General features: G+C 43.0%; 1 protein-coding gene across 1 annotated transcript in view; it reads right to left on the bottom strand.

Annotated features, from left to right (window-relative positions):
• Window positions 1-26,178, bottom strand: part of Chn2 (chimerin 2) — a 298,944-nt gene that overhangs the window by 28,908 nt on the left and 243,858 nt on the right. The window contains exon 7 of the mRNA XM_004652770.3: window positions 2,424-2,501. Coding sequence (XP_004652827.2) covers window positions 2,424-2,501 — 78 coding nt within the window. The remainder of the gene's footprint in view (window positions 1-2,423; window positions 2,502-26,178) is intronic.

The raw sequence follows: 26,178 nt of genomic DNA, 5'->3' as shown, positions 1-26,178 counted from the left end.
TGTCCCTGAGCATAGCACTGAAGAGGAGATGTTAGCTGAGGGGACAGACCTGACTGGGCAAGGAAGCTGGTGTGGGGCTCAGGAATTGTGCTCTCCTGGCAGATTGCTGTCTGTCCACAGCGATCAGACAGGAGCAAGTAAAGCCTATTTGTTGACAAGCATGGAAATGGGATTATACATTCTTTCTTTTGAATACTAACTCCATGCCTTGCACATAAGATCTTGAAAAATAATCCAAGAAAGTTCCAGAATAAAACCAATTAGAAGTAAGCATAAAAAAAAAAAAAACCAATGTAAAACCAAGTAAGGTATAAAACATCAATTCCAAACAGTGTGCTATTGTTAAGAGTTCCTTTCTTTACTTAGCGGCTTGTTACTAAAAAACAACTGCTGTATTTATAGCATGGGCCTGCTTTTAGAACGTTTTTCCAAAGACCATGTACCGCTTCCACTTGCAGTTACTTAGGGGTGAAGAGGGAACAAGGGCTGAGGGTAAAAGGGGCAGAGAGGACAGAGGAAACGCCTTTTCCAGCCCAGCAGCTCACTCTGAAGGTCAGTGGCACGAACAGTACCATTGAAAGCCACAATTAACAACCACAACTACTCCAGGGCCTGTTCTGGTTTACAAACATCTGTGTAAGCCATGGAAGAGAAGAGCGCATCCCCAGCACAATGAGTCTATTCTCTGGTGTTTCATGTCTCCATAGCTGTAGAAGAGGCTGTACTGAGCAGTTACAGAGTTTAAGTCAACATTATAAATGCCACAGCTTTTATTTCCTCTGAGAGTCAATTTATCATGTTAGAAAATTTAAGAAATAAGATTCAGCTACCTTGTTTTGAAAAGTGCCTTAAGATTACTTTCCTGTGTGGAGATCTAAAATGAAAAGACTGACATTGATTTTGAATGTACCCATCAACCAAACACACTTATATTTTTAACATAACTGTAGACAAGGGTATGTATGGAGACACTGCTTCTTACAAACATGATGGTAGGGCACAATTCCAACTGTATCTTACAGCCAAAATAATCCAACTTTTTGAGAGGAAGGAAAGGGACTCATAAGTACGAGATCCACCCTGGGCATCCTTGGTTAGTGTCCACAGGATGCAAAATCAGGGATTTCTGCCAAAAGTCAGAAAAACACTTTCTTTGGGCAAGAAAAAAAAAAAGTCAAGGAGGTTAAAATAGAAATCAGGAAGGAGAGAATAAATGAAGATTTTTTTAATGCTCCAAATCTGACCCATCACTTCTCAGTGATGGGAGCCTTATCAAGGCTCTTGCATGGAGGAAGACTTTCACATTGCTCTTCCCAACCCTGATGCTGAGTGCACAGGCAGGATTCCTCCACTGCTTAGTCCAAGGGCAGCGTGCAAAGGCCTACAGCTTGTTTTCTAAAAGCAGGGGCAGGGAGACAGAGAAGACAAACACAAACGCACATGCATGACGCACACACACTTATCTCATGAAGAATGACCCTGCAGAAACAGTGCAAGAAGAACCTTCCCTGGCCACCTCTGACCAGGGGCTAACTGATGCCAACAGTCGCTGGTCCTGAAGAACATCAGATTTTATGGAAGGTAATTCACAGTTTGTTTCCCGCTATCTATTCTTTTCTTCCTGGATTCATCATCTGTAACCTCTCCAACTTATAAACTGTCATTTCCCCACTCTGGAGAATGCTCTAACTTCATCCTCGCTCTCCTTGCCAGCTTCTCATGCCAACCCTTCTTGTACAACACAGTCGGGCAAAGAAAACAGGCTGCAACTTTCTGACGGCACATCAGATCAAAAGCTGGTGTGAAATGGCGATAACACATGGGAAAATCCACTTAAATTCTTGCCAGAATGCCCTATCTTTGTGTTGTGTCTAGCGGCAGGGCCTAGTTGGGCCAGGCTGCAAGGTGGCTCTGCATCTTGATCACAAGAAAAGCTACTGGATGGGAATGTCCATCATCATGGTTTTCACAGCTGTTTAAGTTAGCATGCCTGAAAACAAAAGACTAAACACAAGATGTGAAATGGGCAACTATTTTCACTTGCTGATAGACAGCAATCCTGTTTTATGACGCCTCTGAGTGGAAAATGACTACTGCTGGACTTTCCCCAGAACATCTCTATTCACACCACAGACTGGGAAAGCTCTGTTTGCATTTCACTGGATTTGGGAAGATGGAGAGGAAATGGGTGTGGCTGTCTAGAATAGTCAACACTCAGGTGTTTTAGGTTTCAGCATGGAGTACACTGCTTTCTAAGGCCTCCAGTTTGACTTAATGCAGACCATTAGGGTTATGCATGTAGCTAAATGTGGAAAACAAAGGGATTTGCTGCCTCCTGCTTTTATAACAAAAGATCAGATGGAAATACATCCCTTCCCACCTGCCCAGCACAGCACAGCACAGGAAAGGATGCAAAAGCTTACCTTGAAGTTATGCGTCTTCTCGTAGTTGAAGTGGTTGTCATTGTGTGTGAGTGCAGCCCTTCGAACCAGTGAGGAGATCTGTGAACAGGCAAAGAGCTTGAGAGGGGGCCACAGAAAGCAGCCTTTGACTCCCACCTTCACCCCCAGCGCCAAAGTGAGCAGCTCTTGGCGTTTCCTGCCTGGCTTAGACTTCCGAACCACAGCACACTTTTTCTCATTCTCCAGCCACAGTTCCCGGGAGAACATAGTGCCTGGATCTCAGATCTTTCTAGTTTCCCCTGCCCAGCCTGAAAAGCTCTGAGCTGCCAGGGATTTGGGACCGCAGCTAATGTTAGGCAAGAAGATTTGAGGCAGCTGTGTCCTGTCTGCTGAGGCCTCCAGCATGTGACCTGGGAGGCCCCATTTGAGTGATGGAGGGGGCTTGCAGCTGAATAGAGATGGGCCTGCTTTGTGCTATCTTAAGGCCTGCATGTGTCTGGAACAATAGCACACATTCATGCACGCAGCAACCCCAGAAGCACATCCCATCAGCCCCTGAAGATCCAGGAAGGCGGCAGGCGGCAGCTTTATTCCTCCTGCCCCGGAACATGGCAAAGGAGAACACACACACACACACACACACACACACACACACACACACACGCACACGCACACACACACACACACACACACACACACACACGCACTGGCTCCAGTGTGCACAGACTGAGGCTGTATCCAATTATTCTGGGTCTCTGAACCCCATCCTGGGCTGACCTCCAGCAGATCAAACCTTTAAACCCAGATGATTGTCTAATATCACAGGACTAAAGCCTCATATATTTGTCAAATCTGCTGGGAACATGAAAGCTTCATCGTTATTCCTAGGCATGCATTAAATTGGGGCAGTCTGAGCACTGGCTGTGGTGCAGAAGAAGGGCAGAGCACTTCAGGCTGAGCTGGACAGAGTTAAAAACTGAGGCAGATGTCTTGCTGTAGGATGCCTCCCGGCTTCCCCTTCTCTCGTACAACACCATCCCCAGTCCTTCTTAGACAAGACACTCCTTAACTAAAGCCCAACCATCATAGTTGTTTTTCTTTTAAACAAAGCATCTCAGATGTTCACTCTCTCTCAGCCTACCACAATACACTTCTTGCTTTTAAAAGCATCATACATTTGATGAACTCTGGGACCACAGATTCTGGTCCTAGGTTTCTCCATTAATAGAAGTGGGGAAACTATGATGTCTTGGGAGTACTCCCTCTCTATTGGCAAGCTTTAATGGAAGAAATGCTACACAGTAAAATCAATACATTAGAAGCTAGAAAACAAGAAGAATGAGTATGGCCGGATGATTATGGAAATAGATGGTCCATGGCTTTTATCCTGTCTGCTATGAGACGTGGCTCCATGTCTCAGCAGAGCCCTCTGATCAATCCCAGATCAATCCTTGCCCTGTGCAATTCTCTACCCCTGTTCCACCATCATTGTAGCTTGGTTCAGAGTCTGTTACCCTATTTCATTTGTTACCTTCAACAAAACTGACATCCAAAATGCGGCATAACAGCTTAGGCTGTGCCAGATGATGCGTGTCATGTAGGAAATATGCTTACTCACCTTTTCCTCATTGGTAGGAGGGCAAATATTTTTCTGCTCATTTTGTGGATAGAAAAGCTAAGGTGCTGAAGAGTAAAATAATTTGCCCATGGACATGCAGCTGGTTTCAGTAGCAAGGCCAGGACCAGAAGGTGAACCACCCGCTTGCAGCTTTGCAGCTGTACGCTGTGCCTTGCTGCTACATTCTGCTTCCACATTGTCCAAACGCGTGATCTTAAATATCACCCAACTCTGCCCCATCTTCTCATTGCAACCTACCTTACAGGCCATGCGCAGCCCTTCCTAGCCCATTCACCACTCCCATCCACCTGGGAAATTCTGCATTTTCCCCATGGCTTAACGTGTCCTGGCATTGTAGGTGTTTACTAATCCCCACATCCAGCTCATCTTATTTCCCCACACAAATCCCAGAAATTTCTCTTCTGGCATACTCAGCTTTATGGTGTGATAGTTTACTCATTCTCTTAGAATGTTCTAGTATCAAATATATCTACATTCCCACCAATGTTCTCATTCTGCCTCAAATGCTGCCTTCTCCAGAAAGACTTTCCCCACTTCCCACTAGAGGTGCACTCCGTCTGTCCTCTGAAATGCCATAGGGTTTATCCAGCTCTTCCTTATTACAGCTCTCACTATCTTAGGCTCGAGTGATCATGACAGATCTTCTTCTGTCACACTGAGAATTCATGCAACATGCCTATGTCTGCTTCACCTTTTGTGTCCCTGCAAGTATCTGATGAGAGTCTTTGATACAGCTGCTTCTGAATAAATGGAAGATTCTGGAAGGCCCTGCACATGAAGAAAGTCATAGCTGGGGAGAGATGTGGACAAAGATTCCTAAATGGTGGAATCTCCCACGCTGTTCTATGATCATCACTCCTCCCACACTTCAGCTTCCAAGGACTGGAACCTCGTGGGGTCAGTTCTCCCAGTGTCTTCACTGACTCCTTTGCTCACTTCCCTTGACAAAGCCTGAGGTTCAGCTGTCCCTGATGGAGACTAAGTAGGAGCTTAGAAAGGCTTCCAGGCTTAGCCTAAAGGTGAGAACATGGAGAGCAGGAATAAGGATCTGTTCTTTAAGCTTCACTGCTAGCAATGCAAGAGATACTGTTTGATGGCCAACTGATCATGTCATGTGGGAGCACATTTTGTGATCTGTACTGGCTGAGTCATATGAATATGCATTTTGAGAACCAGATTAACTGTTTAAATGGCAAATAGGTAAAAGAGGATCCCTTCCTTTGGTATATGTAAAGTTGAATACAAGATTCAACATTTTCTTTTGGTCCTGTGCTTTTACTTATAACAAGTGATGCTTATTTCTATTTGTGACACTGACTTCTTTTACAGACATTTGTTTTCAATAGAATTGATCTAAACACTAGGCACATTCAGGCATGGGCAGGAACCATACACTATTCCCTTAAGAGTCTTCTTTTCATAGACTGTGCTAGTCCAGGCAGCAGCCTGATAGTAGGCACTGTGGATGACCTTGGCTCACCCTTGCATTAAAGGAAAACTATTATGAACTGCTCCTGGTAAAAACCTCCCTGTTCAGGAATGCCCTCAGAGTTTTCTTTATCTGAATACCATGGCAGATCCTCATTCGCCTTCTCACCCACAGCATGGAACACTGTGTCCTCAATATGCAGTAGACACTGGGGCTTTTTCCGACAAAAATCTCCATCTGATCTATTTTCATCTGCACCTTCATGAGATGGAGCACATTTCTCTACATGATGTCTTACACTCTGGATTTTCCCTGGGAATGACTGAGCATGAGGTGGAAGTAGCCCTTCCTCTCCTCATTATATCCCACCTCATTGCATCACTGAAAATGACCCCAGAAATGCTGCCCGAGAGGAAAACAGCTCCTGTGTTAACACTATCATCACAATATGCACACTAAACACCAGGCACTGTGCAAGGCACTTTTCATGTTTTGAATCACTTAAGACTTGCAATCCTACAAGGCAGGGACTATTACAATCACCCCCACGGAACAGACTGGGACCTGGTTGCTGAGGGATGAAGTGACTTGCCCACGCTGGTAAGTTGCAGCACATTGGCACAGCTAAGTAGGTCTAGACTGTCCCCACCCCCAAAGAACAAGTCATATATGATTTTATTATGGTAAAATAGTCCTAACACAAAACTTATTAAAATGTATAATTCAATGGCATTTAGTACATTCACAAAGTTCTGCACCCATTGCCACTCTAGCTCCAGAACTTTCCATCAACCCTAAAGAACTCTGACTTCATCAGCTGTCACTTTCTGATTCCCTCTCCTTGCAGCCCATGAACCTCCCCGTCCTGAATATTTCACATGGAGGGATTTCTACAACATATGAAACTGCTAAAGATGAGCAATTGTCACTGGCTTCTATTTTCTTCTCTGTTGCTTTCTCTATTCATGGAATTTCCTACAATGATTATGCCCTAGTTACATTACAGAAAACCAACTTAAACATTATATAGACCTCATTACAGTAAGCACAAACAGATGAAAAATTACTAGTATACTGAGAAAACTGAACGTGTTTAATCCTGCCTCCTTTCTTATAGGAAAAGAAACTGAGGGTCCTTTGCCCCTCCTAGTGGAGCTATTGAGCTAGATCAAGGCCCAGGTTCTCCTGCCTGAAACCCTTCAGGCTGTGGTCTAGGCAGCTTGAGTCCCCTGGGGACTTGATAAGAATACAACACACTGTGACACTCAGCCCATGTTCACTTGGTCTGAAAGCAGGCCTGGTAATGTGCATTTCTCACACATGCCCAGGTATGCCGATGTTGCTGGTTTGGCGACCATACTTTGAGATGTCTGAGTTATGCTTTCCACTCCTTGTACGGTAAATAAAATCACTTGGAGAACAGACACACCACTCCCAAACCTGCTGAAACTCCACCTCAGACTACTTAAATCCAGCTTTCTGAGGGCAGGACCCAGTTTTCAGAACTCCCCCATGGAAACATAATGCATGTCTAGAACTGAGAGTCCGGGTGCTCGCTGGACTGGCTTTTGCCTTCTCCATGCCCCTGCAGGAGCAAGGCCTGTTAAAGACCTGAACGCTTCAACTCACGAAGATGTTAGGAAAGAAAAAGCTGTTAACATAATAAGTTCTACTGAATAAAAATTCTCTCCTAAATGAATCAATAGATTTTCAAATATAAAACTAGACTGTATTTCTATTTATGCCACCCCACCTCTGCCTCCATCAGGATACTCCATAGACTTGTAGGGTCAAAGCAAAGATCCTTACCATGGCTTGCTGGCATATCTGGTCTTGCCCCTGACACCTTTTGGGTCTCACCTCCCACCACTTTCCTGGGGATTTATAACCATATCCTATCAGTGTGATTTTGGCATTGTGAGTTAGGGGCCTCTAGCCACTGGCTTTATGAGCTCGTAAGTACTATGCACCTGTCTCATCACAATTGAAACCCATGTCATGGGACCTAGCACCAAACAGGTACACTAGGTTTTGCTGAATGAATGAGTGGCTATCCGCAGGTCAGAAGATGGTGCAGGCTTATTATCATCACAGCCACATACTGTTACATCTGACACACAATACAAGGGCCATGACCTTTAGAGTTTCCTCCAAATCTGGCTATCAAGTTTCTAGAGTCACAAAAGGAATAGAGAGACCTTGTATCAAGGTCAAGCCTAAAGTCATAGGCCTGAGGAATAAGGGTAGATTTGGGTCTCAGTATTTCTTTGTTTTTGTTGTTTTTTGTTGTTGTTGTTTTTTTGTTTTTGTTTTTTCAAGGTAGGGTCTCACTCTAGCTCTGGCTGACCTGAAATTCACTATGTAGTCTCAGGGTGGCCTTGAACTCATGGCAACCCTACCTCTGCTTCCCAAGTGCTAGGATTAAAGGCATGTGCCACCACACCCAGCTAGGTCTCAGTATTTTTTAAAAGCTATGTATTTAGGGAGATATTTATTTCTCTTTATCTATCTATCTATCTATCTATCTATCTATCTATCTATTATCTATCTATCTATCTATCTATCTATCTATCTATCTATCTATCTCTTTATCTAGCACCTATATGTCTATCTGCCTCTCTATCTGTCATCTGTCTATCTGATGCCTTTTTCTTGTGAGGAAGGTAGAGTATATGCCATTATTCTTATTTTGTAAATGAGAAAGCTGAGCTGCATTTGGGCCTGTCCTGGGAGTTAGGGTGTGGTCTCCTAATGCCTCATGGAAATTCCTGGCACTCCACTGTCGTAGGTTATTTGCACACTGATACAAGGACTTATATCTCTTCTCTGTTCCTTGAAGGCATTTTATACATTTTCAAAATTTAAAAAAATTAACTTTACAACAACCTGTGGTGTTGTCATTTGTCCCCGGATAAAGTGCCTGAATCACAGCACTTGACATTTGTTCACCTTTATTTCCACTCTTCCATGGATTGCACAATCTTACTGTTAGTATGGTCTATCAATGTATGCTTACTATATCACACATATATGCTGTATATGTATTTTTTTCAGACATATACACACATATATCAAGAGCTTATAGATAGATTTTGAGGGGACTTGCAAATATAGATGCAGGGGGATTTCCGTTGTGGGTTCTGTGGTGGTATTTTAGACCTGCCTTTCCATATCTGTTGGCAACTGAAAATGCCAGAGATGCTGAGTGAACGAAGCTCAGACTGCTGAATGATGAGCAAAAGAGAGGTTATCTTTTATCAACACCACTAAACCCAGCCTGTTTGATCCTATGTACAGGGAACATGTTTTCCTGAGACAGAAATAAGTCTTCCTTGTTCTTCCTAAGAACTTCTCTGGAGTGTTTGCTCTCCGTTTGCTTGTGGATTTTGTGCCTGAAAGAGCACGGAGACAGCCGAGACTGCAGGTTCACCCCGTGACTATGGACGAAGAGAGGCCAGAGTGGAGGGCTGCACCCCTCTGCTCACGTGCTCGTTCTCGCTCAGGAGTCTGGTCTGCATTCCTGTGTGTCTGAGCACCAGGTGCCGGTGACCTGGAGCATGTCTGCAACTGTCCACCTGTAGACTTGCTCCATGTGGTCTGATGCCTTTGTCTCTGGTGGCACAGGCCAGTTACTTCCCTGACTGACCTCTAGGGATGGGGCGGTCCGCCGCAGTTTGAGAGAAACAAAAGCACTGAAGGAGCGGTCTCACCAATCCTGAAACTTGCTTCACCTCATTCAACATGGGCAGCGCTCATCGCGGACCAGAGGGCTTGTGTGCGCTGGGATGCAGCACAGCGCCCTGAGAAGAGGCCGAGAAGCCCTCTGACGTGTCTTATCAGACTGCTGGTGCAAAGCTGTGTTAGCTGTGTCTTCCATGCAGTCTCCCAGCAACATTTTACTGAGACAAGTGTCAGTGCTTTTGGCTAATTACCGTTGTTTCTTCAAGACAACTTGGATGTAGAAACCAAGATGCTGTGAGTCATTGACAAAACCTTAGGGAACATTTGGCAGCTCACACATTGCAATAGGCACGTGTTGTTTTGGTTTGGTGAACAGTTGTGCAAACAACAAGCTTCCATTAGAGCATAGTAACCATTTTCTGGAAGGAAAAATTTAAGCATCTTAGAAATTTTTCTTAATTTCTGAATTTACAAAAGTATGGCAGACTTATCTTTAAGAAGACAAAACACTTGTCAGTGAAAACTTCTTAAAAATGCTTTACAGTACTTTAGGGAGACTTCTGTAGAGCTAAGATACAAGAAAACCATGTTGCATATAAAGAAAGCAGGGCTGGAGAGATTGCTCAGTAGTTAATGTACTTGCCTGCAAAGCCCAAGGACTCAAGTTCTATTTCCCAGTACCTAGGTAAAGGCAGATGCACAAGGTGACACATGAATCTGGAGTTAGTTTGTAGTAGCTAGAAGCCTGGCACACCTTTTTTCTTTCCTCCTTTCTTTCTTTCTTTCCTCCTTTCTTTCTTTCTTTCTTTCTTTCTTTCTTTCTTTCTTTCTTTCTTTCTTTCTTTCTTTCTTTCTTTCTATCTGCCTCTTTATTTTTATTACTCTCTCAAATAAGTAAGTAAATAAAATATTAACAGAAAAAAGTTAAAAGAGAAACAGTTATTACTAACTCCTTAGCTGCTCCCTCTTGAACTATGTCACTTTCTTCTCATGGTTCCTGTTTATCTCCTGTGCGTTCTCCTGTTGTCATGTGACACCCCATCTGGCTAAAGAAGTACCCCAAGTGATGGACACAGTGTTTTATCATGGAAGTCAAGACACTGTGTCCTGGCTTACGGTTCTCTAATACACAGCAGAGCCCAACTGCATTTCTATGACTCCTGCGCCCTTCCTGCCACTGTCACCTTGTTAATCCAGAGAAATCCCTGCTGGAAGTCCAATATTTGCTAAAGTGCATTTCTTGTCACATGCAGAATGGCAGTTTGGGGAGAACCACTGCAGACTGTATCTAACATATTCTCTTCTATCTGCTTCTACCAGGTTCTCTGCTCTGCAGGTGAAGAAAGGTCTATCTGTGTTTCAAGAAGACATGAAGATAACCAGTTGTTTTCTGCCTGTGAACTGGCCCAGGTTATAAAGGTCAGAGATGCCTGCTACGCAGGATTTCATAAATAAAAACATCTCCAATCCTCTAGTGCTCCACACAGTGAACAATCACCTGAACACTACAGCCCTTGACGCCCTTCACAGTTGGACAGCTGATAGCTGCTGGTGAGCTCTGAGCAGTCTGTATCCTGAACTGTGGGTGGAGGCTTACACACTCCAAGTAGGATTTACGTTTACTTCTGGGATCCTGTGTGAGCGAGGACTAAGACTTTCAGCGTCATCACTGGACTTGATGTTCATGCATTGCCAGGACCAGCCCAACACCACCCTAGTGGCCCTGCTGTCCATTTCTCACAGGACGACATCTCCACAGCCACGGCCGCTCTGGGAAGAGACAGGTCTCCGCAATATCCAAGCATGACTGTTCCAGGAAAAGACAGCCCTGTCTGAAGCTGGAGGAATCACATTCAATTTAACCCTTTAAAAATATAATTCATTTATTTATTAGAGAGACGGAGTATGGGTGTGCTAGAGCCTCCTACTGCTGCAAAACAAACTCCAAATACATGTGCCACTTTGTGCACTTTGTACATGGATACTGGGGATTTGAATCCCATGCTTTCATGTTTCTCAAGTAAGCATCTTTAACTGCTGAGCTATCTCTCCAGTCTCACTTTTTTTTTAGTGAAAGAAAATTATTTTTGGTTAGGTTACAGACATACAGAAAAGAACTCTAACTTGAACCTAGAACCACACACTTCCAGAATCCATATTTTTAGTATCACAGGATTTGGCTGCTATGTTCTCTCTCCTGGGATCTGGGGTGGTATCCTGAAAAAGGCTTTGGGTTTAAATTGTCTAGTGTGGTATATGTCTGGTCTAATATTTTAGTGACCTGCTTAATCACAACCAATTACTTATAAAGCATGATCAAAATATCAGTGATTGGCATTGAAGGTCCAAGAACTTCCCACTCTACAACCTTTGCAATTTATTTTATATCTATGCTTTACAAAGCTGCACAAGTTCAAAGTGTCACATGTACATATGCATGCATACACACACAGGTACACACACTCACACACAGAGAGAGGTTTAAAAGCATATCAAATATAACCAGGAAGTTACTAGACAATGTACATTTGTTTAAATCATCCCAGGAACTACTTTTCTTGTGTACATCCAGATTTTAAGAATATTTATGTACATTAAGATTCAGCAATTGGATTTCTAAGAATCTATCAAAGAAAATGATTTTAAATAGCAGCACTATTTCTTTTTTTTTAAATATTTATATATTTATTTATTTGAGAGTGACAGACACAGAGAGAAGGACAGATAGAGGGAGAGAGAGAGAGAATGGGCGCGCCAGGGCTTCCAGCCTCTGCAAACAAACTCCAGACGCGTGCGCCCCCTTGTGCATCTGGCTAACGTGGGACCTGGGGAACTGAGCCTCGAACCGGGGTCCTTAGGCTTCATAGGCAAGTGTTTAACCGCTAAGCCATCTCTGCAGCCCACTATTTCTAATATTAAAGGTAGAGCAGGATATGCATGTCTTAATATCAGGAAACAGCTAAATCTGACACTTTTGCAACAATATAAATGATGTTTTAGAGGAGTGTATAATAACCTGGCTACAATGTACTTTGTGGAAAAAAAAAAAAACCAGGGTTCAAGGGATAAGCCTATTATGCCTGCAGATAGATTAGATCTTAGTGCATAAGAAACCACTGTCAGGAATAGACAAAGTGTGTGTGTGTATGTGTGTATGTATGTGTATGTGTGTGTGTGTGTATTTGACAGAGTGAAAGAGGCAGATAAAGATGGAGAGAGAATGGGCAAGCCAAGACCTCTTGCCACTGCAAACAAACTCCAGATGCATGTGCCACCTTGTGCAGCTGGCTTTATGTGGGTACTGGGGAGTCAAACCTGGGTCCTTTGGCTTTGCCAGCAAGTTCTTTAACCACTCTCCAGCCCAAACATCTATATTTTATTATTCCTCTAGTTATATTCTGTTTGTAGTTGGAATGAGGATGCAAAGAAAATTTTGTTGCCAGAGTAAACAGAAACATTTTTTTGCCCAGTTTGCATAAATTTTGTAGTTTTACTAGGAGAAATACTAGGTAGGTTGTAAACAAAACTACATGCTAGGTGAGTTTAAAGTATAGAGTCCTTCCAAGTCTGAATCTCACAGCCAGATTGTATTTATAGGGATTTTCAGGTTGTAAGGTGACTGGCTAAGTAGCATTACTGGAAGTTAAACTCTTAATCTGGCAGGAATCAGGGAAGGATTTACTGTCTGTGGGGCCTAAATCATGCCACCTTATGGTTTCTATTCAAAGCAATAAAAATCTCTCCAAATGCAGAAGACAACACTATGTAATGTCATATAAAGACACCATTTAGATAAATCCCTGAAGATATTTTCCCATTGAGTTAAGAGAAATAAAAGTTCTGTGGTAGAAACATGGTATCATGGAGATTTAATCCTATACTGTTTGTGAAAGTCAAGAGATGAAATACTAAAGGATAAGGATTATCATGTGCCTGTACCATAGATTTTTTTCCTCCAAATAAATAAATTAATTCAGACCTAGAAAATTACATCTCAATATTTGTACTATACCTAAAAGATCTTTTAGTTCTTGTAGTATTTAAAAAATATTTTATTTATTTATTGAGAGAGAGAGAGAGAGAGAGAGAGAGAGAGAGAGAGAGAGAGAGAGAAAGCGCAAATGAATGCCAGGTGCGTGGACCACCCTGTGCATCTGGCTTATGTGGGTTCTGGGGAATCAAACCTGGGTCCTTAGGCTTTGCAGGCAAGTGCCTTAACTGATAACTCATCTCTCCAGCCATATATATATATATATATATGTATATATATATATATATATATAATTTATTTATTTGCAAGCAGAGAGAGGTAGAGAAAAGAGAGACAGGAGACAGAGAATGGTTGTACCAGGGCCTCCAACTGCTGCAAATAAACTCAGACACATGTGCCACTTTAGGCATCTGGATTTAGGTAGGTGCTGAGAAATTGAACCCAGGTCTAGCTTTGAAGGCAAACACTTAACCACTGAGCAATCTCTCCAGCCCAGTCTTTGTAGTATTGTAATAATGACTTAGGATAGATACATTGAATTAGCTCAAAAATAATATAGGTCAATTCTTTTACATCAATACAATAATATGACCACTATTATTGTTTCTAACAAAAGGGTTTCAGTGATCTTGATGAGTTTGTAAGAGGGTAACTCTGTAATTGGCCATGTAGCACTTTAGTTGAAAATGTCATGTGTTTATTATGGCCCCAGAAAGAGCAATTAAACTCTGAAAATGGTGAAAAGCTTGTCTGTTAAGATCTTCTTATTAATAGGAAAGAGTTTGTAGCTGGGATGTGCAGGTTAAATAAGATTCCAGCTTCTCCACTTGTCTCCAGGTGGAGGAACTTGTTCCATCTCTTAGCTTCATTTCTCCAAGTTAAATGTAGATAGTAATAGTAGGTCCCTTAGAGGATTAAAGGAAAAAGTTTAGTTATAAAGTGATAAAGTAGATTAATTAAGCTTGTGTCTGGCATCATGTGAGCTATGGATAGTCACACAGAATTTAATGAATAATATAGCTACTGTAATTATGCAAGTGATATTTTGAAAGTTTAGGAAACCATTGTGTTTAACTAAAGTTACCTTTTCTTCATGTGATATGGAATTTTTTTAAACCTGCCCCAATTCCTAAACATATTTTAATTTGATTAGACTCACTAGAGAGTGAAGAAGATTCTGGAGGTTTTAATTATTAAAGATAATTTCTCAAAGGTATTTGACAGAATGAATATGGAATTGAGTGAAAGATGTATAAATACCACTAAAGTAGGTTGTATTCTGAGTATTGTGAGATATTAGAGAAAGGCAAGAAAGGTGCATTTTAGTATGTAAACTTGGCAAAACAGGATTAATATAGAAAATTGAATGAAATAGAATATAGCTTCTATGGACCCTGTGGAGTCAGCACAGCAAGCAGCCGTGGTCCCAGGCTCCACCCACTGTTGCCCTTAGTGCCTGCAGCTACAGGGAAGCCTGAGGACATTCTCCTAGGCTCAGTGCCTGCACTCTGCTTCCTCCCTTGTGGGTAAGACTGGTCGTTTGAAGCAGATGGAGCTCCTTGCTCCTTGATATCATTTTAGGCATCCTTGCAGACTTTTGGAATAGATGCGACATCACCATCTTGGGTATATCATCAGTGACCATTTTCAGTCACACTAAATCCTTATTTCCAAATGTTTCACAGGACACTGTTTATGCATACCAAATTATATATCATTCACATAGACATCAAATTTATGTTCCTTAAAATACATAGTTTCAGGCTGGACATATGGCTTAGTGGTTAAGGCACATGCCTGCGAAGCCTAAGAACTGAGGTTCGATTCTCTAGGTTCCACATAAGCCAGATGCACATGGTGGCACAAGTGTCTGGAGTTCATTTGCAGTGGCTAGAGGCCCTGGCTCACACATTCTCATTCTCTCTCTCTCTCTCTATGTCTGTTTCTAATAAATTAATTAAAAATGCATAGTTTTTTTTCCAGTTATTCTATGACAAAGCATAGGAAATGCTACATATGTCCCATTCTAGCAGGATTATCATTTGTATCATTGTTTAGACCAATTGGTATTTTTCAACCCATAACAAATGAAGATTTAGCAGCACTCGTGTTAGAAGTGTTTGATAGACTTGACATTAAACTTCAAGATTTCAGTATTGATTAAACAAACAATACATGTGATTTCAGATGCTTACAACACAATGATGCCTTGATAGAGGTGAGCTATGATTCTGATCAGATCCTGCCATATCCTATACCATGTCCACTAAGGAAGACAGGCATGGGCCCTGCCAACTGGTCCTAGGTCACTCTGGGGTAGAGTGAAGATGGTTGTTTTTGTCTTGTTCCCTACTACGAGTCATACAGGGCCAGTGGAAAAGGTGACATGAGTCAATGAAAGAATAGCATAATGGCCGCAGCTCACAGCCAACACGCACACCAGCAGCCCCACTCTGTCCTGGGTTGGATTCCAGAAAAACCTGGGTGCTTCTGGCTCTTGTGGATCCCTCTGAGTGGCTATGATGTCGTGTTGGACAAAGCCCAGGATGTCATCTGAATCCCAGCATTCCAGATTGTGACCTTGTCAGCTCTCTGGTGCCAGTGAGTCTAAAGTCCCAAGTTCTCTGGGCCCTGCCCCAAGGCCCTGGCACATACCTGCCTTTCTACCACTCTCACCTGATGAAGGCCAACAGTCTCTCATAGAAGTTCTTTAGCCCGAAGGGGCATGTCTTAAACAATCTGAATCCACACAAAACTGCCCCCAGGAAACAGATGAACTGTGGCCAAAGTACAGATCCCAAGAAGGAGAGCTGTGGGATGGGTGGGAGCTTGGTGCTGGTTATAGATTTTATAGATTTTGTTCATGTGTCTGGAGCCTTGCTACCATTCTGTGCTGTACTCGCTTGTCTGGTTTCATAACATGGTTCTGGCTGTCCATCTGGAAGGATCCTCTCTTGCTGGTGCCCATGGATCCACTTTCCAAACTGACATAGTCCAAGCTGAGCTCAGAAATTAGGAAAGAAAAGGCTTCTAGCCACCATGTTGCCTCATGGTTCAGTCAAGATGGGAGATTAGAGAACAAATTCCTCCAAAGGCAAAAGGTATATGTTGATGAGAATGACACCCAAGTGACGCTGAAATGAGTCAGGATAGATTGCCAAACCAAATGCTGCGCTGTGTGTCTAGTCCCAGAGTTTGTGGGCTTCTGGCAGTAGGATTACAGGAGGAAGGAGTTCCAGGATACCCATGGCTAAATAGGACACTCAATCTAAACAACAAAGCTGATATAACTTTCAGTTGGGATTCGAGGGTTCAGTCTCTAAGAACTGGGAGTACAGAATTTTAAGCATGGATGTGGAACTTTTGTAATGCCTTCTATTACGATGAGTTGGAGGTGAAGCTATGTGGCTCTTGGGCCTGGGTCCAAAGGGCTTTGGTCTTGTTCACTGGATACCTTGCCCTGGAGCCACGAGCTGTCATGTTAGAAATTCACCTTTTCCAAGGTGCTACATCAGCGGAAGCACAAGCTGTGGAGAGGCCTCATGTAGGAACTTTGGCCAGCAGAAGTGAGTGAGCAAGCCACCTCAGCCCAGGTGCCACACATGTGAAAAATGGGGCCTCCAGACCCCAGCCATCAGGTCCCCCTCGTGCCTTTGAGTCTTCCAAGCGAAGGCTCCCGAGACCCTGCCCTAACTTCTTACCTGACAGAACCTGGCACTTTGCACAATGAGTACTTTTCACTACTCAGTTTTAGGATTTATGTTTTTGTTATTCAACAATAGTATTTGAAAGACACTTTGGTGATGGTCTGTGGAAATTTTCCCATGCAAAACTGATGTCCTTTTGGATCAAGCACATCTGTTTAGTCTCATTTATGTGAAAAATTGGATATATTTTTTTTAATTTTTATTAACATTTTTCATGATTATAAAATATATCCCATGGTAATTCCCTCCCTCCCCACCCCCACACTTTCCCGTTTGAAATTCCATTCTCCATCATATTACCTCCCCATTACAATCATTGTAATTACATATATACAATATCAACCTATTAAGTAGCCTCCTCCCTTCCTTTCTCCACCCTTTATGTCTCCTTTTCAACTTACTGGCCTCTGCTACTAAGTATTTTCATTCTCACGCAGAAGCCCAGTCATCTGTAGCTAGGATCCACATATGAGAGAGAACATGTGGCGCTTGGCTTTCTGGGCCTGGGTTACCTGACTTAGTATAATACTTTCCAGGTCCATCCATTTTTCTGCAAATTTCATAACTTCATTTTTCCTTACTGCTGAGTAGAACTCCATTGTATAAATGTACCACATCTTCATTATCCACTCATCTGTTGAGGGACATCTAGGCTGGTTCCATTTCCCAGCTATTATAAATTGAGCAGCAATAAACATGGTTGAGCGTGTACTTCTAAGGAAATGAGATGAGTCCTTTGGATATATGCCTAGGAGCGCTATAGCTGGGTCATATGGTAAATCAATCTCTAGCTGTTTTAGGAACCTCCACACTGTTTTCCACAATGGCTGGACCACATTGCATTCCCACCAGCAGTGAAGAAGGGTTCCTTTTTTTCCACATCCCCGCCAACATTTATGATCATTTGTTTTCATGATGGTGGCCAATCTGACAGGAGTGAGATGGAATCTCAATGTAGTTTTAATCTGCATTTCCCTGATGACTAGTGATGTAGAACATTTTTTTAGATGCTTATATGCCATTCGTATTTCTTCCTTTGAGAACTCTCTATTTAGCTCCATAGCCCATTTTTTGATTGGCTTGTTTGATTCCTTATTATTTAACTTTTTGAGTTCTTTGTATATCCTAGATATTAATCCTCTATCAGATATATAGCTGGCGAAGATTTTTTCCCATTCTGTAGGTTGCCTCTTTGCTTTTTTCACAGTGTCCTTTGCGGTGCAAAATCTTTGTAATTTCATTAGGTCCCAGTGGTTAATCTGTGGTTTTATTGCCTGAGCAATTGGGGTTGTATTCAGAAAGTCTTAGCCAAGACCAATATGTTGAAGGGTTTCCCCTACTTTTTCCTCTAGCAGTTTCAAAGTTTCCGGTCTGATGTTAAGGTCTTTAATCCATTTGGACTTAATTCTTGTGCATGGCGAGAGAGAAGAATCTATTTTCATCCTTCTGCAGATATTTATCCAGTTTTCAAAACACCATTTGCTGAAGAGGCTGTCTCTTCTCCAATGAGAATTTTTGGCAAAAAATTGGATATTTTTAAGGAGCAGTGTTTAGTAGTGTTATAGATGATAGCAAGTGTTATGTGGAATGCAGTTAGATTTTTGTTTCTCAATACTAACAAAACATATAAAAATGGGTTTACTATTTTCTATTATGTGTAAAATACTGTTCCATGGACAGCATTAAAGTAAGTTAAATAAAAATTTATAGACAAATATTTTAGTATATGAACTAAATATATTTTATATATTTGTTTATATTTTATAATTTAAATATACTTTTTATTTAAATATATGAACTAAAATATTTTATGTTGCAGGACAGAATAATATAGTTACAATTCATTAAAGGTATATACCAGACAATAGTCTAGAAACTTTCATGTCTCCTCTCACAGAGCCATCTAAGCAACCAACCGTTCATCCGTCCATCCGTCCACCCATCCACCTATCCTGCCATCCACCCCCCTTACCCACCCACCTAGTTAATCCACCAGCAAGCCAGTGAAATGCTCAGGCAACAACAGGTGAACACCTCCTAGTGACCAGGCTCTGCACTGGCTCTGGACATCCATTGGACTCAGTCTCTGTTCTTTCTTTCTTTCTTTCTTTCTTTCTTTCTTTCTTTCTTTCTTTCTTTCTTTCTTTCTTTCTTTCTTTCTTTCTTTAAGAGCGATAGACAGAGAAAGACAGATAGAGGGAGAGAGAGAGAATGGGTGGGCCAGGGCTTCCAGCCTCTGCAAATGAACTCCAGACGCGTGTGCCCCCTTGTGCATCTGGCTAACGTGGGACCTGGGGAACTGAGCCTCGAACTGGGGTCCTTAGGCTTCACAGGCAAGCGCTTAACCACTAAGCCATCTCTCCAGCCCCAGTCTCTGTTCTTAAACCAGTTCATAGACTAGGAGAAGTGATCACAGACCAGGAGGGTTAACATATGCAAGGCATTTCCGTTCAGCTTTACAGTGTCTCAAATATGAATCTTTCTTCCTCTAAGCCTATTTCTTAGTTTTCGACTAGCAGCCATATGTAGCATATAGCTTGGAGATGAACACTTCACCTCAGTATGGTTTAAAATCTGAGTTTATATATGCATATGTATGAATTCCAAGCAAACTGGGGCCACAAATGTTACCTTGCAACTCCTCAGAATATATTCCATCTCCTTGGTCTATCTTGCTAGCCCCTCGTCACTTTTCTCTCCTCCCCTGGGCCTCTCACCGTGTTCCCTAGGAAGCTTCCCATGTGTTCATTACAGCACAAACTGCTATTATGTAACTTTCTTTTGGATCCACTTGACACTGAAATCTGCACACTGTGTGTCATCCTGCTCATCACCACGTCCTTGTCGCTGACCTGGCAATGTCATGTTCAATAAATAGTTTGGGATGAACAAATAGATATACAAGTAAATTGAAAGCTGAATCTTCAGAAATAAATCACTGACAGACTACTTAAAGCACACATCTCCCCTGCAATGTATTATTTTGGTCAGGAACAGAGATGGAGCAACGAGAACAGAAATAATCCTCATCTGTTCTCAACACAAAGAAGAAGTTGTGATGAACAGTGGAGCCATTGGATCAGCCCAATTTCTGATTCTGGTAAGTACAATCCTCTTATCTCAAAGATAAGGAAACTGAGGCCAAGAGAAGTGAAGTAAGTGTCCAAGATCCCCAAGCAAGTTGGAAGCAAAGTGGTGCCATGGACCATGAACTTTGGAATCCCAGTGCAATGTCTGTTTCACCAAGCTCGTGGCACTGCCCCTGCCATTGGCAGCTGCCAGCATTCCTTCATGGTGAGGGACTGGTTTGTCAAAAGCAGATGCATTCAAAAAGTGAGATGCTGGAGCTGGGACACAAGCATGCGGACTTGAGCTCAGATCCTCAGCACCTGTGTAAAATGTTGGGCACACTGGCAGGCCTTTAATCTCAACAGGAGGGAGGAAGAAACAGGCAATCCCTATTGGTGAGATCTAAACTTAGCAAGAGAGCCTGTCTCACAGAAGAATATGGAAAGCAACTAGGGAAGACTTCAACACTAACTTCTGGAACCATACACATATGTACACACACACACACACACACACACACACACACACACACACACGCACACACACGAAATACTGCTGTTTGAACACACAAATTCTTGTAGCCACATTCTAGAAAAGTCCCCCACTGTTCCTGTGGGTTGTCCTGTGGGGCTGAGTCAGCTCTTGGAACTGCTGATGGACATGCTTTTTCTCTGCCTACTGTACCATCTGCCAGATGTCGGACTGTGTCCTAAGACACTTGGAGCTTCTCTCTCTGGGTTCCCAGCAGTCTCACTTGTAGAGGAGCTGGATGGGGAAAGGACGAGGCAGTAAGACTTTGTCCTGGTTTCTATAGCACTGCACTCCTTTCAGGGGAGAAAGAAAACTCCAAATGAAAGCAGAGAAGAGGCTGGATAGCAAGAAAGAAGTGAGGGCATGAGACAAGGGGAAGAAGCCTGACAAGTCTTCCCCAAACACCTACAAGTCTCAGGAAAGACATTAGAAAATAAACAAATGCATAAAGCTATGTGGCCCTGAGACTTTCTGGGCCTCCCAACAGGGAGAGGATGACTCCTGACTGCATTCTTGTCACAGCAAGCCTGGGGACCAAACACCACGGGATTCCTGAGGAAACCTGAATCCACTTAAAAGGGGACAAAGATCTGGTCCCTCCTAGTTTCATGTAACAATTCAAAAGCCGACAGGCATCTTTGTGAGGAATCACTGTCAAGTTCAAGGCCACAGTGCCCTTAGCTGGTTGAATTTCATCCTCTGGGCATGGCATCTGTCCTTCCCTGGATTCTGATATGTCGTCACAGGACAGGATCAATGCTAAAAGAGCTTTGCCGAGGAGAAAGGAAGCCAGAGCCTCACACTTATCTGGGCAGGTGTATCTTCCACCCTAGAAGCAGCATTTCACACCAACGACTGACTGTGGGGCACTGAGAAGGCTGGCAGGGGACATTTGATACATACTTTGATAAGACTGAAAAGTCTCCTGCTTCTTACATGTGTGCCTGTCCTCGCTGCCGTGATCTTGCTAAGTAAGTGCTCTGGTGTTCTGGGTCCCCTTCCTCACTTCCAACATGACATTTAGCTAGCACCACTTTCCATCTTCTCATCCAATGAGAGCTAACTATTGTACTTGGAATTCAGATTCCCTTGAGAAGTGAGAAGCTGGGCAGTGGTGAGACAACTAGATAATCACATGTGCTGGGGAGAGCAAAGAGAGCAGCCAAAATTAAAGCTTCTCCTTTGTGATGCATGGCCTATGTATGTGTCTGCACAATCTTGCTATAGAGCTACTTTGACATTCCTATAGAGACCAGCTATCTAGCCATATCATTTGCCTCATAGTGTAGGGATTCAAATAGTGTGAGCACATCCCTCTAGTTCTAGACTCTCCACTACCTGAAAGTATTCAGAGAACCATCCTTCAACTGTATACATACCTCTGGTAATAGCCTGAGTAAAAAACTCAGTGGACCTGTGCTTCAGGAGACAGTATGAAATGAAGCAGGAATGAAAAAATATAACACAGCCTTTGCAACTTGTTTCAACAGAGGGATAGAATCTCGTTAACAAGGGATCTATGACAGTAATATGTACAATTTTAAGTGGATAATTGAAATTACACTATTACTATGGCTTATTTGTAAAATTCAGGTAGAAGAAGGATGTGAAAGACTTTAAAAATGAGTGAAACTTCCTGAGCAGAGGCTAGCTATGAGCAAGCTTTGGACTGCTACAGCTCAGGCGGAGCTAAGGCTTGGCCCTGGTAAGGCAGAGTAATTCCTGGGTGCTGGCACACCTTGCTCCTAAGGGATCAGCTCTTTTCTCTTGCATTGGATTGGAACCCAGCATGGTGGGGTCAGGATGTCCAAATACTTCAAAAGCTTCCATTCCAGCATTGGGATTCTCCTCACAATTACTTCTCTTTCCTGCTTCCCTCTCATATATGTGGTGAATAGAGGAAAAGAGTCCTCCAAGGCTAGGGACTCACTGTTGTAACCTGGAGCAACCTCAGAGTGAAATTAAAACCAATTAGGTCTGCGAGAGTTAATTATAGTGACAAAGAGCAGAAGGAGAAAGACTGTCTTCTGGGGAAAGAAAGACACAGCTTCCTTGAGTGTGACTGACAGGGACAGCTCAGCACGTGTCAGAGCGTTCAGGAGTTTAGTTCTGAGATCCATGACTCAGAACTTGCAGTAAAGGTGGGATATGGCGACAAAGAGGAAAGGCACCCTTTTCAAGGAGGTCTCAATGGTTCTCTTACAAGAGCACACAAGTAACTGCACTGTTGTTGTGGCAGCTTCAAGGCTAGTGGATGTGGCTTGATTCAAGGGCCTGGCACTGTGACTGCAGAGGCCAGAACAAGAAGAAGACAGCCTAGGAGCCTCCTAGGTCAGCCCAAACCTGCTATGACAGTGACTCTAACCTAGTCATAGACTTTGCTGAAAGTCAGGAGGCCAGGACCACATCCCACATTCCTGAACCTCTGGCCATGACTGAGGCAGGTGCTCAGAGCCAGTGTGGCTATTCCAGGGCCCATAATATTGTAATAACTGGCCAGCAAAAGTGCACCATATATTCTAGAAAAGAGGCATGCTTTTGTGTACCAGTGGCCTGGATGAGGTGGAAGGAGATCTGAGTGGTGAGTGAGGAAGACGCAGGGCAGTGCTTCTGGGGTCTTCCAGCTTCCTCCTGAGAAACAGGAAGGCAGCGGGGCATCCTCTGCAGCCCACATGGGGAGCAGCATGGGGCTTGAGGAGGCTTTCCCGGTGGGCCCCACTCTTTTGGACATTTCTCAAAGATTCCTGCTGAGTGAGTCTATCATGTGGAAGGCCTGTGGAAGCAGATGGCTGCTACCCTTCTTTGACATCAGAAAGGAGGGAAGGAGAAGAGAGAGAGCAAGCTGCTGCCCTGAAGGTAGGATCTCAGGTAGTTACTCCTGGGCAAGAACAGGCTCAGGGGAAACTTCACTTTTCCTAGAGATTTCACTCTCATCTCAGATAGCCCTTTCCTCCCCCACCTCCTTATGTCCTCTATGGTGGCTACAGGGAACCCAAGATTCCTAACCTGTGCACCCTTGCTTCAAGAGCAAATATTTGCAGACATGGAGGAGATGGACATCTGAACAATCACAAAACAGCCCGTGCCCTGAGGCATGGCATAGGTAGGTTCAAAGTGGTCTGGGAACAAGATAGAAGAAATACATTCAGAGAGGCAGATAGGCATTCTGAGGTCAGAGTCGGAAGGAATCTTCAAAGAAATGACATTGAGATGTGCCTTTACAGAAGAGCAAGATTTTGTTGGACTATGAAAGAAGAAAATAAGCAGATAAAATGGACCATCAGAGAGACAAGTGTGTGTGCCCTTAAAAGAGCAATTATTAAGATATATTTGTTATTATTACTTTTTGTTTTTATTCTCAGGGCATTAGGGCACTGTGCCTGCTAACACAGGTGCCCTACCACTGAGCTACATCCTCCTTACCTACTGGTTTTGGTTCCATCCTCAGACCTCAGATGTATTTCTTCCAGAGGTTCTTGTCAGACTTCCCAAAGCTTGGATGGGAGGAATGCTGAGTGATTGCTCCAAGGACATTGCTGCTGCTTTCTTCTTTCAGGGTGAGGGGTGAGCTGGGCTGAGCACCATGGGGCTCAGGAGCTCATGAAGGACAGCTCTGGTGGGGCTGGGGTGGAGGCTGAATTGCCATTCTCAGACAAGACAAGGTGTGGCATTGGGTTATCCTCTGTTCTTCTCAGGGCCAAAAACATTGTTTGGATTGAAGAGCTGATGAATACCACTCTATGCCCTTCCAGACCCATGGCCTGCCATTCGCCACAGGCAGGCCTTAGCTGTTTTTTTTTGTTTGTTTGTTTTGTTGTTGTTGTTTTTTATGAGCAATAGCTTTATTAAGAAAATAAAGATGACCTACCCCATGCACTTTAGCCACGCCACAGCTGAAACCAAAGCAGAATGGGGCAGACCTGCAAGAGTGCTCTTCCATGCAGAGCCAGGGTAGGGAGACAGACCCTGAAGATGCTCAACACCTACCAAAGCAGAGATCCAGAGGCTCCTAAGAGCTCATCACGGAAGTAGACTTAAGAGTCACCCACCAAGGCTCAGGGAGTTTTGCGGAAGAGGGGGTAGAAAGATTGTAAGAGCCACAGGTTGAGATATCATGCTCAGAGGCATTCCCTCTCCACCCCCCCAAATAACTTGATTACTGCTCCCACAATGCATAACCCACAACCCCATAGGGAATATCTGCAACACCACTGAGGAGAATCCTAGCGAAATGGGGGCAGGGACAAGGGAAAAGAGGGGACAAACACATGACGTATCCATACAAAATATGTTAATACTAATAATATTAATAGAAAAAATAAAAGAAAGATGACTGTATTGTATCTTCTATAGCTAGGCTGTAGGATGTTAAAATTCCTATCTTTATGTCCTGATGTCTTGACCTTTGAAAAATAATGCAATAAGATGGACATGTGGAACTAGACTAGGAATAATCGTACACAGTGAAAACTGGAACCTGCAGTTCTTACCAGGGGGAACCACCCATAGAGGGGAAGTAGGTATTCAGGTATCTTGGGTTGGGGTTCCTATGCTATCACTTGGGGCATTGTGGGGTAACCTTGGACATGACTTCTACATGTGTCCCCACAATTGTATGGTTGACTGTAGCATTTTTAAAAGTTGTAGTATTTTACTGGTACTATAATAATATTTATGTTATTAATATTAAATTAATAGTGAATTTTAATAAATGCATATTTATTAAAATTAATAATTTCACCACTAAATTAGAGCACTTTAATATATTTTATGTTTTTGCTTCACAGTGCTGGGCATCAAACTTAGGGCCTCTAGACAAGCACTCTGCTTTGAAGCCACATCTCCAGCCCTTCTACAGAAATTTGTGCAAAATATATAATCTACTTATTCTGAGTGACCAGTGAAATTGGGACTTGCACAAGGTCACCATACAATACCATGAGGACACTCATGACCACTTTCTTCTCATAATGCCAAATATTTACATGGAATTGGCTTCTGAGGTAGGCAGCTCTTCAGCTCAGTGAGATGCCATCACAGTGGTGGTGCAAAATCAGCTTTGGCAGAATCTCCACTATACCAGGGACGAGGCCAATTCAATATACCAGGTGCCCCTGGCAGTGGCCCTGTAGGAAAAGCATCCCAGATCCTAATACTTGGCAGGATATCACAAGCTGTAATGTCTCAAAGTGAATCTAGAAAATTGATTTTTAGGAATCTTATAACATTTTAAGTGGCTATTTAGATTATGATTTTGAAAACCTGAATCCTTAAAAAAACACATTGAAGGTCTGAAGAGATGGCTCAGGAATTAGGGGCACTTGCTGTATAAGCATGAGGGCCTGAGACTGCCTGAGTTCAAATCCCAAGTAAAACAGCTGGGTGTAGCCATACGTGTCTATAACCCCAGCCCCACAGGGAAGCAGAGAACCAAGATGGAGCCCTCACCGCCAGTTCCAGAAACAGTAAAAAAGAGCCAGCTGCAAACAGGCAGAAGAGCCGCAGAGCCCTGCAGTGAGTGAGCCTTGCTGTGGCGAGTTCACGGGATGACACAGGGGCACAAAGAGGAGTGGGCAGCATGCACAACATACACACACAAGGAGAAATTAAAGAAAAAACAATGAAGTGGTTTTGGTGAAGTCAGAATTGTTTTGAGCATACAGTTCCTTGAGTTTTGAGCAAGGCACGTGGTCAAGTATCAGCATCTATTCCCTGTATTGTTTAGTTAG

The sequence above is a fragment of the Jaculus jaculus genome, chromosome 16, assembly GCF_020740685.1.
Source record: "Jaculus jaculus isolate mJacJac1 chromosome 16, mJacJac1.mat.Y.cur, whole genome shotgun sequence".
NCBI lineage: Eukaryota > Metazoa > Chordata > Mammalia > Rodentia > Dipodidae > Jaculus > Jaculus jaculus.
This window is presented reverse-complemented; position numbering and strand designations above follow the sequence as displayed.